Source organism: Balearica regulorum, chromosome 11 (genome assembly GCF_011004875.1).
Source record: "Balearica regulorum gibbericeps isolate bBalReg1 chromosome 11, bBalReg1.pri, whole genome shotgun sequence".
NCBI lineage: Eukaryota > Metazoa > Chordata > Aves > Gruiformes > Gruidae > Balearica > Balearica regulorum.
The window spans coordinates 15,913,843-15,927,017 of NC_046194.1; the positions used below are offsets into that span (position 1 = coordinate 15,913,843).

The following is a 13,175-nucleotide window of genomic DNA, read 5'->3' on the forward strand; positions in this document are numbered from 1 at the left end:
TGAATTTTGTTATTTTAATTTAATGCCACTTTAGATTAGCTGATTTGATGTGGATTTCTTTTCTTTGTCTTTTAAATCCAAATGTACGCCTGAAAGAGAAATCAGTTCCAGAGGGTGACTTGCTCCATATAGAGAAATCTCATAGATTCAAAAGCTTCAAAATTGTGATAGCAAAGAAGATGAAGTTACAGAAAAATGAGTTTCCAGTTCTTAATGAGATTTATTTCACTTTGGCCTGTGGTGGCAAGCTCTGCATTAGCAGTACAGTGCTAGGCTAGAAAAGAATACTAGCTCTTTCAAATAAAAGTGAAAACGAAGATATGGGCATATAGCTGAATTACTTGGAGGTCAGTTGCATACACATCAATCATTGCCCTTTGCATGCTCTGAGGTGAGTGTGGGTGCTTTACACCTCAGCAGTTGCTGAGCAGCAATGGGACTGAGGAATTTATTTTCATTTTTGAGATGAAGACAGCTCTTTCTGTCCTGACAGCATCTGAAGAGTAGGCTTTGCTGTAGAGGTCAAGCATCAAAATCTTATGGAACTGCAAAAATCTTGCTATTTTTAAATGGAAATAGATTTTTATGGAACAAATGTCTACAATAGTAAACCAAAGCTTTAATTGGTCTCTTTTCCAGCTAAAGATGTTATGTATATCTGTCCATTTATGGGAGCAGTCAGTGGTACGCTAACAGTGACGGATTTCAGAATGTATATCAAAAGTGTTGAAAGGGTAAGACTTTGCTATCTATGTGCGTATTGTTTCAGATACGAATGTCGCTGAAGTAGATTTCAGAAAGTGACAAATTTGGTGTAAGTGATGTATGATGTTCCACAGCAAGCCGTTAAACAGGAATTATAGCTGACTGAAGAAATATACATGCATAATATTAGTTTGTGCTCCTCCTGATGTAAATAAAATTCATTTGTTTTATATATAAATTTCAGGATCCACCTTTCGTTATTGATGTTCCCCTTGGAGTCATAAGTAGAGTTGAAAAAATTGGAGTACAGAGCCACGGAGACAATTCATGTGGTATAGAAATAGTTTGCAAGGTATGGCATGGTAGACATTTATTCATATTAAAGTATTCTCATTTCGTTTTTCTGTAAGAGGAATCTGCATGCACATGTGCTGTTTTTCTGTCTGATCAGTTCCCTGTATTTGAACCCTGCTTCATTTAGATAATATATTTCAATTCCTCTTATACTTGCAGTCTTAAACACTTCTGCCTTTTGTCCCAAGAGTGAATTCAAAGGAAAAATGGCTATTTTTGTGGTATATAGCAACTCTAATGACGATCCTGGTCATCTGATATGAACACTTAGAGAAGTCTGCTCTAATGTGGGTTAGATGATGTCAGTGACTTAGTGCTACATATATGCCTTCCATCAATTGAATTTCTTAAACTGCTTTTTTTTTCCTAATTTATCATAGAGTAAAATAGCATAACTTATTTTTGACAGGATATGAGAAACTTGCGGCTGGCCTATAAACAGGAAGAGCAGAACAGATTAGAGATTTTTGAAAACCTTGTTACACGCGCATTTCCTGTTTCTAATGGGCTGGTAAGTCTGAAGATGTAGAGAAGGCTGTCACTGGCTCTCCTCTTTTTGGAAAGTGTACGTGGGGAAATACCAGGGCTGTATAACAAACATTGAAATGTAGATTTGTACAATCTGTTACAGAGCATGCAAACTGCTCTGACCCTGTTACCTTTTTGCATTAATTCGTCAAACATTGTGATACGTCCTGCTATCAGTGAAGTTAGTTAATTTGTACATAACCTTTGAGATCTAGATTTACCTAATGTTGCTGATTAAAAATATGTTTGTATTGACTCTTATTTTCTGCAGTAGGTAGTTTAGTCTAGAAGTTCTGTCTAAACCAACAAATAGGTACAATCAGTCTTATTATTAGTTAGCTGCAGGATGCAATTTCATTTGCTTGTACAGGTAAGGAACTGGTTAGGAGGTAGGAGACTAATTTTCTCATCCTGGCTTTGCCATTGATGTGTTGTATGATCACAGGCAGGTAACTTCAACTCTCTCTGACTGTTTCCTATCTTGATTTTGTTCATTACATAGCATGTACTTGAAGGAGGAAACTGTCTTTCATTTTCGTTCTAGCACAGTGTTGTCCAGTCTTAACTGAAAGTTTTATGTCTGCTGTTGAAGAGTTTTAGAAGTGTTACATTTGAAATATTACAACGTTCACTGTTTTGGAGCTTATTGTGTATACAGCCCATCAGACAGTAATTTATGCCTTTGCTTTTTTTCTTTAGCCTCTTTTTGCATTCAGCTATAAAGAAAAGTTTGCTGTTAATGGCTGGAAAGTGTACGATCCAATGGCAGAATATAAGAGGCAGGTAAGTTATATAAGTACTTGGTGTATTATTTTTCTCCCCCCATCTCCCCCAGAGCCATTTAAACAAGAACAAAATATTAAAGAAAACTCAAAATTTTCAGCTCTGGCTACATAGCTGTAGACTGTCTAGATCTCATGTTTAGATAATAAATGCAAGCTGCCAGACTTTGAGAGTTTTGAGGGCCTGCTAAAGTTGATGGAGATAACAGGTGCTGAGTACTTGAGCAAATTGGTCTGTCTTTAACACGCATTCTTAAATCCACATTTTCCAAGTGCTGTTTCCAGAAAATATAGGCTTTATAAAAATTTGGTTTTGAATAAGTAGCATTAAACAGAAGAGTAACTGTAGTTTGGCACTGTAAATCTAGTTTCCTAGTTGCAAAAGTATTTTTATTTCATTATCTGATCACTTTTTACCTGAGTATGCAGCCTATTCAAATGATTATTTTGCATATCAGTTTTAAAGATAATAAATAGGAAAGACTTTCAGTGTGTTGGTTTATGGTGCAATATGAAGATCTAAAGTTTATAGCTCATGTAAAAGAAAAATGTGGGCACACTTTTTTTTAAAAAAGTGTGTAGCATGTAAAAGTTTTCATCTTCCCAAACTCAAATAGGTAAAGGTCTAACCTGAAAAATACAAAAATATTTTGCTTTCATACAGGGCTTGCCCAATGAGAGTTGGAAAATATCCAAAATTAACAGCACCTATGAGCTTTGTGATACATATCCTGCTATTCTTGTTGTGCCAACCAGCGTAAAGGATGATGACCTCTCAAAAGTGGCAGCGTTTAGAGCAAAAGGCAGAGTTCCAGTAAGTGAAACTTTTACAAGGAGATATAAGTGCTCTACAAATTTGTAGCTTATAAGAAATTGTCATTCTTCTAGGCTTATTTAAAAAAAAAAAAAGGTGGGCCAGCTTCCTTCCTGAAAGGGGTGGCAAAGAAAGAAGAATTAGGCTAGATGGGTTTAGAACTGAAGAGAGCAACTCACACATGAGTCTAATTACTTGGTTATTATGCCATATAATAAATTTTTGTTTGGAGTTAACACTTCTGAGCCAAAATGATATCTGATGCTAATTCACATGTTAGCTTGTGTTCTGGTTTGGTGTGGAAAGTGTTACAGCCGTAGTGATTTTCTTGAGAAAGACAAGTTTTGCCGGTAGCATAAGAGCCCATTGAAACATGTTAGATGGGGACAGTTTTCATGCCATAGATCTGTTTAGCAAGGTAGTGTACAAGTCCATAGACTTCCACATGGACACAGTTTTTCTTCCTCCATTGTTCTTTTTTTCTTTAATTAGTAAGATGGAGTAGCAGGCTTAATTTTTATTAGACGTAAAAGCTAAGATGTTTAGAATCACTTTGTATTTCAAGCTCAGATGTGGGATCAGCAGTGCTAGTGTGCTGTCAATACGGTTTTTCTCAGTTTGTCCTTAAATTTGCATTTGTTGATTTGCCAGGAAAAAATGCCATATAGGCAGTGTGATTGTCTAATTGCACTCTGGCCTGCTGCTTTTATAGTAGTATAGTAAACTAAAATAATTTTCTTTTATTCCAGGTGTTATCCTGGATTCATCCTGAGAGCCAAGCAACAATAACACGATGCAGTCAGCCATCCGTAGGCCCAAATGATAAGCGTTGTAAAGAAGATGAAAAATATTTGCAGACAATAATGGATGCCAATGCTCAGTCACATAAACTTACCATCTTTGATGCCAGACAGAATAGTGTTGCAGATACAAACAAGGTAGGTTGGTGTCATAACTAGCATTAGTAGTTCTATCTTTATTACAAGGCTGGAGATTGAGTAAGAGGTGAGGATGAGGAGAACTTGATGTTGAAAAGAGATGAAAAAGGGTCTGTAAAGAGAGCACGGGAAGGAAGGAAAGTTGTTCTTAGCATTTGGGAAAGGCTGGCAGGAACTGAAGGCAGCATGAAGACATAGCTGAGAAATGACGCAATAAAACCCACAGAAGACTAAAGGTTTCAGTAGTAAAAAGGGGAATATAGATGTATTATCAAATGTAGCCTATTACAATTATAATTTCTTTCTCCTAAAAAAAAGTACCTCTAGTGCTTCTTAGGAAAACAAAAGCCAGAAATGTTTTTATTAGTGCTAAAATAATCCTTTCTCTCAGAAAATCCTGAAACCTGACCAAAATAACTCTTTAAACCTTATACTGAAGTCCTGTACATGTTCCTTTCTTTGTCTATTTTTACTTTTTGAATGACAGGCAAAAGGAGGAGGATATGAAAGTGAAAGTGCCTACCCAAATGCAGAGCTGGTCTTTCTGGAAATTCATAATATACACGTAATGAGAGAATCCCTGCGAAAACTTAAAGAAATAGTTTATCCTACTATTGATGAGACTCGGTGGTTATCAAATGTGGACTCCACACATTGGCTGGAATATATAAGGGTAAAATAGTTTTGGTGTGAAAAATCAATTGTTTTTTTAAACCATGTTTTTAACTTGCATTTCTGAAACTGTTACTAAAATAACGCCTTGATTTAAGCTCATTGCTTTGATCAGGATAAGCTTGTAAAAAACCTCTATTTTTAAATGGTCACTTAGAACATAGCATTTTAAGCATTTCATGACAACTTTGTATTTGCAGTTTTATATATTGGTAGGTAATGAGTTAATTCCCGATAGCACAGTATCGTATTTGGTGTTGGACAATGTTTTATTTTCTTGAGAGGGAATGTTTGTGAGCAGTCCAGGGTTATCCCTGCTTTTTGGAAGAATGCCCTGGGAACTTCAGATTATATTTGAACAATTGCCAAAAGGACTCGACTGTAAATTCTGCAGTCTTTCTCATCCTTCCCTCCTTCAGTGCAATGTTAGTATTCATGTGTCGGGCACCTACGTTTTCATGTGCTGTTTATAGTCAGTGCTCTACTGCGTTATAATCTGCTCTATTATTTAACATAATATTAAAATAAATCACTACAGTACTCAGTTTTAGTCTGTTTCACTAACCTCTAAAATGCTTTTAGAATAGATTATTTCATTACCATGTTCACTCCCCTGTTTATGATGAATATGGATGGAGTGGAATTTGTTTTATTAGCAACTGGCTCAAATGTCACTCACACAAAACATGTTTGGGGTTGTTAATTAGTTTTACTTTTCTGTTAACTCGTGCTTGCTAACTGCTGTGGGAGAACCAGTAGAGGGAGCAAACACTTAAATTAAGAATTAAACAAATTTAATCATCTTTTGGGATCAGTTTAATTTTCTTGTTCTCTTGAAGTTGGACTATTTCGACTGCTTTGGGAATCTGAGTATCTGGAAACCTTTTCTTATCAGCCTGGCCTTGAATGCAATAGTCTATTTTTAAAAGTGGAGTTGCTTGGGCCGGTGGTCACCTTTCATTGACATTGATTTCAGTGGGGTTCCTGGCCTTAGACGGTGTCACGAGTGGACCTTGAAACCACTGCTGCACAGATGACAATAGCATAGCAACTTGAAATGTCATTTAAATTATTTCAAAGACTTGACACACGTGTAACATTCTTCATGAATCTGTCCCTTACGTGATACTTCACGTTACAGTATTGACCGCACAAACTGCAGCCTGATTTCTTAAAAGCTGCCATTACTGTGTTAAGCATTGATAGTATCTCCTTGTGCTTTTATCCAAGAATTGCTTGCCTTCCTTGCCTATTTGATTTGGCTTGTAATAGCAATTAACAAATCCACAGCTTTACTTTATCTCATCTTCTGTTTTCTGGGCTCAGACCAGATTGTGTCCCAGTTTAATGCGATGCATTACTGGAAATTCACCTTGCCAGCACTGGACACCCACAGCACTTTGAAGATGGTCCAGGAGCGTCTGTGGAGGCAACACTAACATTCTGTGTGTGTGAAGGCAGTAGTAACAACAGGAGTAGAGTCACTTGATGCTTTTTGCACATCCAGGATGTTTCCTCATGCCCTCCAGGGTATTTTCTGTCCTTCAGGGTAGAACTTGTGCTATTAATTATTTTTAAGCCAATTCTCATTTTCTAAATCAATCCAAAGCCAGTTATTCATTAAGAGCCCTAGCTGAAATACTGTGATGGTGGCTAAGAAACATCTATAAAGAATAATAATAGTTTGTGGAGGGAGCTGTTTTCTAAAGGCTTTTGTCCAAAGTAGAATAAAATGCTTCACCTACTCCATGGATATTTACTGAATTAATAGTAACTCTGTCTCCCATTCTCTGCTTATTGCCTGTATCTGTTCTATCCATTTATTTTCAGCTGTAGTCCTTCAGAGGCATCTGTGTTCTCTTTAGGACAATTTAAAGCAAGCTATTGCATACCTGTATGTCATATAGATTAGTTTTCTGCTTTTATTGAAGACCAATCTGTTTTAATATTTGCACTTTTTTAGTGCATTAAAGATTTGTAACTGAAGTAATTGGCAATTAACTAGTTCAGACCACAAGCTCTGTTCTCCCATAGAAGCTTTTATATTGTTTCCTGATATTTCCATCCTGCCATCCTTCAGTTTTACCATAAAAGATACGATCGATGAAAGATATAATCAATGAAATTGTCTCTAAAGCATGGGTCTTGAAATAGCTTTGAAGACTAGTCTGTGCACAGCTTCTCCAGTGGGTGCTGGCTTTCCTACTTCCCAGAAGATGTTTTTACATGCCTGGGAAGGGAAAAATGCAAGTATTTTGCAAGATTCCATTTTCTGATGTTGGAATGTGGAATAGGAATTTCTCCTGTGGCCCTATTCTGGTGGTTGGGTTTTTTTTCACATATTTTTCAGTGCCTTGATAGGTCATGTTACAGAGACAAATCTTCACAAGGGAGAGATTATTCCAATTTTTAAAAAACTACCAAGCAGCATAAGAGAACGAGAGAGGGTTTTTTTGTCGGGGAGAAGGGTAACAAATTCACACAGGTGATCTCAGTCCTGTGCCGCCTCTATCCTTTGCTCTCCAGCATGTTTCTGAATCCATGCTATTAATGGTCTGCTCATGGGCTGAATACAGTGTATACTTCATGCACCAACACATCAGCACAGGCTCCCAGCCAGGGGTTTCTGAGTGTGTTTGCGGTGGGTTTTGATTTAGGTTAGCTGGATCGTTTGTCCCTTTCACTAAACTTAGTAGTTGAGAACTGAAAGCTGAGGAAGAAAGAGTGATCGATTACTGTGAAAACGAACTTTGAAAACATTGAAACTTCAGCCTTTGGAATAGGTTACAGTATTTGTGTCTTTTCATCATGATACTGTATTTCAGATTTAATTTAGAGAAGGGATTCCCGGGTTCTTTTGCTATGTGCTACTAATAATGGAGAGCTGGTAAGAACTCTCTCCTGGTCAACAGAGTGCACACACTTTTTATACCTCTAGGAGTATGCATACTGTCATTTGGAAATCTTTAATTTAAAGCAATGTTGTCCAGATAATGATGTAATTAATCTGAAATTATTTTAAAATATATTAACCTTAAGAGTATAAATGTATAACTCTTTTTTTTTTGGTGGTGGTGGTGGTGGTATTTAATATGCTTGTTTATTTATTTTTGTTTAAGATGCTTCTTGCCGGAGCAGTAAGAATTGCGGATAAAATTGAATCTGGGAAAACATCTGTAGTGGTACATTGCAGTGATGGTTGGGATCGAACTGCACAGCTTACTGCGCTAGCTATGCTTATGCTGGACAGCTATTACAGAACTATCAAGGGGTTTGAAGTTCTTATAGAGAAAGAATGGATAAGTTTTGGACACCGATTTGCAATGGTAAGCTGAAAGTTTTAGTGTGCAGTTTATCGCCTTCAAGGTTTTTATTTTGAATAGCATGTTTTCTCACAGTACTCTGCTGCATTTTAGTTATTACCTCTGGTGTCCTTTTAATGGTGCGAGTGTGTCAGAGAATTGTGACCTGTTCATTTTTAACAGGAAATCTGTGTGTGAAGTATAATATAAAGTAAATAAGAATTAAGTGGCTCGAACATAATGGTTAAAAAAAGTCACATAGTTTTTTAATGAGGAAGAGGGATTGTAACACATTGCTTCATCTTTAACAGTCTTATGAATGGAGAAACAAGGAAAACAATTAAGGTGTCTAGAAGGTAAAATTGCTGGAACCATTACTCTGATTTAAGGTTGAAGTGTTTATTTAACACATGGGCTAGTGGGGAATTAGGACATAAATTATTATGACATTTTGTGCGCTCTGACTCTAAGATGGTTTAGGAGAAATGACATGTAGTTATGGCAGGTGGATATGGAATAATCATTGTTTCAGTATAGTCTTAGTAAATACCTACCAGTTTGACCCACTGGTAGAAATAAATGGCTGTGCAGTAAAAGATGGGGAAACGACTGGCACAGCTTTGTTGATCAAGTGTCTTTCCTGCTCTGCTGAACAGCAGAGCTATGTCCATAAGTGAATCCTGGGATGCATTTTTAGTAGTTGAAAAATACAAGTTAGCCTTATGGAAGATTTGCTTGTCTTGTTCACCATTGGAACGTATTTAAGAGTTACTCAGCTTTAAAGTGTTGGGATGGTACTGTAAATACACTAGAGGGAAATGAAAAGTTTGTTTTGACTTTCAGCGAGTAGGACATGGAGATGATGATCATGCTGATGCAGACAGATCTCCCATTTTCCTTCAGTTCATCGACTGTGTTTGGCAAATGACAAAGCAGGTAAGATGCTTAAGAGAATATTTCTATGAGGTCTCTGTATTTATCTTGAATACGTAATTTGTGTAGGAGAATGCATTCCTTTGCAGAGCAATAGCATGTTTTCCTGAAGCTGATTGTGCTATGGCTACACCGTGCACACATAGAGAAACTTTTTGCTCAAAGTGAGGTACAAGGAGCTAGAGTAGAAGTATTGACTTGAAACCAAACTATTAGGACTCTTTTTTTGTTTAAAATAGGCTTTCAAAGGGTTGTCTGATTACTTAAATGAGGGTTATTGATGAGAGAAATTGTTTGCTTTGCATATTCTCCGGTGGAGTAAATGTTCGTATAGATTTATATTGTCCTTAAGAAACAGCAAAAATCCAGACTGATTGTGAACTGAGGGAAGGAGAGGGTTCTTCCTATGTACATCTCAAATATGAAATGTAAGTTAATGTTAGCATCATTACGCATGCAGGACACCATTTCTAACATACAAGCCTGTTCTCAGATAAGTTTTCTTACTTCCAATACTGCTTTTACCTCTGGATCAGAGGAGATCTTTGAAATTAGTGATATTTAGATATAAAAATATTTAAATTCTTTTTTTTTCCTGAATGTGTTAAATTACAGAATGGCTTTAGCCTTCATTTTCCTTATTTGTACCTTCATGAGCATAAACTTAAGATTTTTCTGAGCTTTTATATTGTTGTTCTTTAATGGGGTTACTGAAATAGGTTGTCCACATGAAGGCTTTATTTCCAAGTAAATTAGAAGTGCTCGACTCCTTTTTTCTTCCTCTTTTTTTTTCTCCTTGAAGCTTAACATAGATCTGTGCTCTTACGCTAAAAGCTGTTATATTGAAGTCTGGATAGCATGTGATTAATTTTGAAGAGAGGAGCGTAACAGTCTGGTTTCGTATGATGCTATCACTCCCAGATCTCTTACCTTAGTCTTCTTGTTCTGAACATGGTTCTTAAAAACTTACATCATAGTTTCCAAAACTTGTATTCAAAACGGTCATTTTCTGTGCTTTATGAAAGTTCCCTGCTGTAATACTGGGCCCTTGTCCAGAGTCTCCTGAAGACTTTCTCTTTCCATGTATCTTTATTTCATCATTGATGTGCTGTTTAGTACGGCTGGAGAAAATAAATGAAAATTTCTGCCCTTCTCAGAGGAAAGCTAGTAACAATAGCAAAGAGAAGCAGTTCTGAACACCTGGTAGGAACAAAAGTCCTCTGGGGAGATCCTTAATTGAGAGCAGCCTCTTCTATTTTTGTGGTCTCCCTTGCTGCCTCCCATTTCTTGCTATAAACAGTTTAGTTCCCTCTAGTTTAAAAAAAAAAGGGGGGGGGGGCAGGAGGTCGGGGGGAATCTGCAAAACATTTTGCCAATACCACATTCAAAACCTGGATCCAGAAACTGTTCTGAAATTCATGAACAGCAGTGGCATTGAAAAATCATTAATGTTACCGCAGGAAAAAAATTGAAAACTTCATTCTTGGAGAGTTCTTGCCCACTTATTTTTATTTTTAGTTGACTTCAACACCTAGAGAATTGATGTGAAGATTGTGATTACCTTGATATGGACCTATGAAAACCAGGGTTCTATTTTATCCTTGTGTCGATCACTTGCTTGTAAAACAGTGCTAGCTTCATGCTTTAGAATCCATGGTAAACATATGTGAAATGTTCTAAAGCTCAAGTAAGTGTTAATGACTGCAGGAGGGTGTAAGGGCTCGGGGTTTGGGCATGGGCTCAAAGTGAGCAAATTTTCTCTTTTGGGTTCTGTGAATTACGTTCTTAAAATAGTCGATGTAATACAGTGAGAGAATCTCTAACTTCCCACTAAGGTACAATTTTCTGGTTAGCTTCAATGAAACTTAATCCTTGACAGTCTTATATTTTCCCTTGTTTTTCATGGTCTTCATGACACACAAATGCAGTAATAGAGAACTTGAGAGAAGTACATTGATATCAGATTTTAATAAAAAACATACGGTGAAGTGATTTCCCTCCTTTTAGTAAATTCTGGTGATTTTGAGTAGCAGATGTCAAATTGGAAAGGCCACATCTGATCTGATGAAATACTGATGCCCTGTTAAAAGTGAAACAAAACTGTAATATGTAGCATTGCAGCTTAAGTAGTAGCTTTCTACCTTTCCTGCAGAGTCCCCACATAGGAGGAAGATATCTTTAAAGTTGGTAGAAAGTTGCATCCTGTTTGTTACCACGTGTCATCTGTTGCCGGACATGCATTTTTCACTACTTTCAGTAGTGTACTCTGTTACGGTATCTAGTGTTCAGTTAACCTGATTCAGTCTAATTCCACAATCATAAGAACTATTCAAAGTGTTTCAACTTTAAATGTTACTGTAGTACAGAACGAGTTCATTGATTAAAAGCCAAGTTTATTTTGCATGTCTCTGAATCAGATGCCACTTGGCATCATCAGACTTTTAAACAAGAGAATTCTTCTTTTGAATCCCTCCTTTACAAAACCCCTCAAGAACTCCAGCAGCATCAAGTGGGAGATTTTAATGACCCATGTCTTCTCTCACAATTAGTGGATTTGACAAGAAGTAAATTTTCATTTGGGGAATTTTTCCACCTGAATCTTCAAACAGACGCTAATGGGCTTGGAACTACAGAGGAAAGCATTTTTAGGTCAGTGATTTTTCAGCAGCGGTAATAGAAGCTTTACAGTCTTGATACAACAACTCCAACAGTACAACTCTTGTATCCAAAGACAGGGTTTCAATAAAGTGCTATCACTTATTAATAAATTAGTTGGAGTGCAACCACTGATGTATGGAATTTTGAATATGCTTCACTAGATTGGAATAGCGGCCGTGTCGGCATCCATCTGATTAGTATGGACCCGTCACAACACAGAACCCTAATGTGACAAGGCTCATTAAGTGCTTTCAGTTAAAGAGAGTCCCTTTAGGAGAGGCTTTGTCTTCAAAGTTATTTCCAAACATAATTTTGATCCTTTGCAAATTATTTTTGCTCTCTGTATCTGATTGCTGCTTTGGGCTGGATGCAGGAGATTGAGATCTGAGACCCACTGAATTTTCTCCTGACTTGGTTCGGCACACCTGCTTATCAAGTTCTGTTCAACCTTTTTTAAAATCATAGCTGTGTTGTTAACATCATTGTATTGTAATTGAGTTTTGGCATGATTTCCTAGAGAGAAGGAAATGCTGTAAGTGATAACTTTTGAACATGACCGGAAAAGAGGATTTGATAATCTTAAGTTCCTATATGTTCTATGAAACCAAATCACTAGGTGATTGAAAACAAACCAGTGATTTCAGAGAGAAGCCCCTGTGCGAGCCGTGCTGTTGAACTCTGCTTTGGCAGAGTCTGAAGAAGTAAGGCTCCTGTTCATTTTGTGAGCCATGATATCGATATTTTCCTTACTCAAAATTTTTGTTTGAAAGTTGGTATATCTTAGCTGGAAAGTCTTGGAGAGAGAATGTTTTTGCAATGTTTGACTTAAATCAATCTTCCTTTAAAAGAACATTGCTTAAAACTTAGATCTTTTTGGGTTTAATACAAGCATACCCATTGTGTGTTATTAAACTCTTTACTTTCAACATGAATAAACATTTGCCCTTCATAAATCACAGATGACACTGAAGAGGAATTTCTGCATCAGCTAGTTCATCTGCAGTCCCAAGTGCTGTGTTATTCCTCCTAGCTTTACTTGTTGTCTTTTTTTCTTATTTAAAGTAGCTCTTGAGTCACTCATGCCAAGGTGTTCAGTATTCTTCAGTGGCACATAACACAAACCAGTCCACTGCTTTCTTCAGACCTGAAATATTGACTTGAGATTTCTCCATAGAGCAGGAAATTCTCCCTATGAATCTGTAACTTTGTGTTTTAGACTTCTGTAAAGATTTACTCCTTTAATGGGAATGAACAAAATTTGTTTCATTTGTCTTGAAAATTAGTCTCTTATTCTCTTTCATGGCAATGAGAGAAATGCTACTTCTTAAAATTTCCTTTAGTCTTGTAATTTTTTTCCTCCTAAATGTTTATCATTCCGTATCTGTGTTTGAGATCCTTGTCATACTGAATGCAAAGTTATTTTGACACATCAAGCAGTTGCCATATGTAGTCCTATCATAAAATTTGTTTGAAGAAGGACCTTTTCCAT

The 13,175-nt window shown here is 36.7% G+C and overlaps 1 protein-coding gene across 5 annotated transcripts in view; it reads left to right on the forward strand.

Annotated features, from left to right (window-relative positions):
* Nucleotides 1–13,175, forward strand: part of MTMR1 (myotubularin related protein 1) — a 39,711-nt gene that overhangs the window by 9,806 nt on the left and 16,730 nt on the right. For all 5 annotated transcript variants that reach the window (XM_075763470.1, XM_075763467.1, XM_075763466.1 and 2 more), the window contains 9 exons: nucleotides 640–734; nucleotides 950–1,057; nucleotides 1,469–1,570; nucleotides 2,287–2,370; nucleotides 3,034–3,183; nucleotides 3,933–4,121; nucleotides 4,609–4,794; nucleotides 7,913–8,119; nucleotides 8,939–9,031. In XM_075763470.1, coding sequence (XP_075619585.1) covers nucleotides 640–734; nucleotides 950–1,057; nucleotides 1,469–1,570; nucleotides 2,287–2,370; nucleotides 3,034–3,183; nucleotides 3,933–4,121; nucleotides 4,609–4,794; nucleotides 7,913–8,119; nucleotides 8,939–9,031 — 1,214 coding nt within the window. The remainder of the gene's footprint in view (nucleotides 1–639; nucleotides 735–949; nucleotides 1,058–1,468; nucleotides 1,571–2,286; nucleotides 2,371–3,033; nucleotides 3,184–3,932; nucleotides 4,122–4,608; nucleotides 4,795–7,912; nucleotides 8,120–8,938; nucleotides 9,032–13,175) is intronic.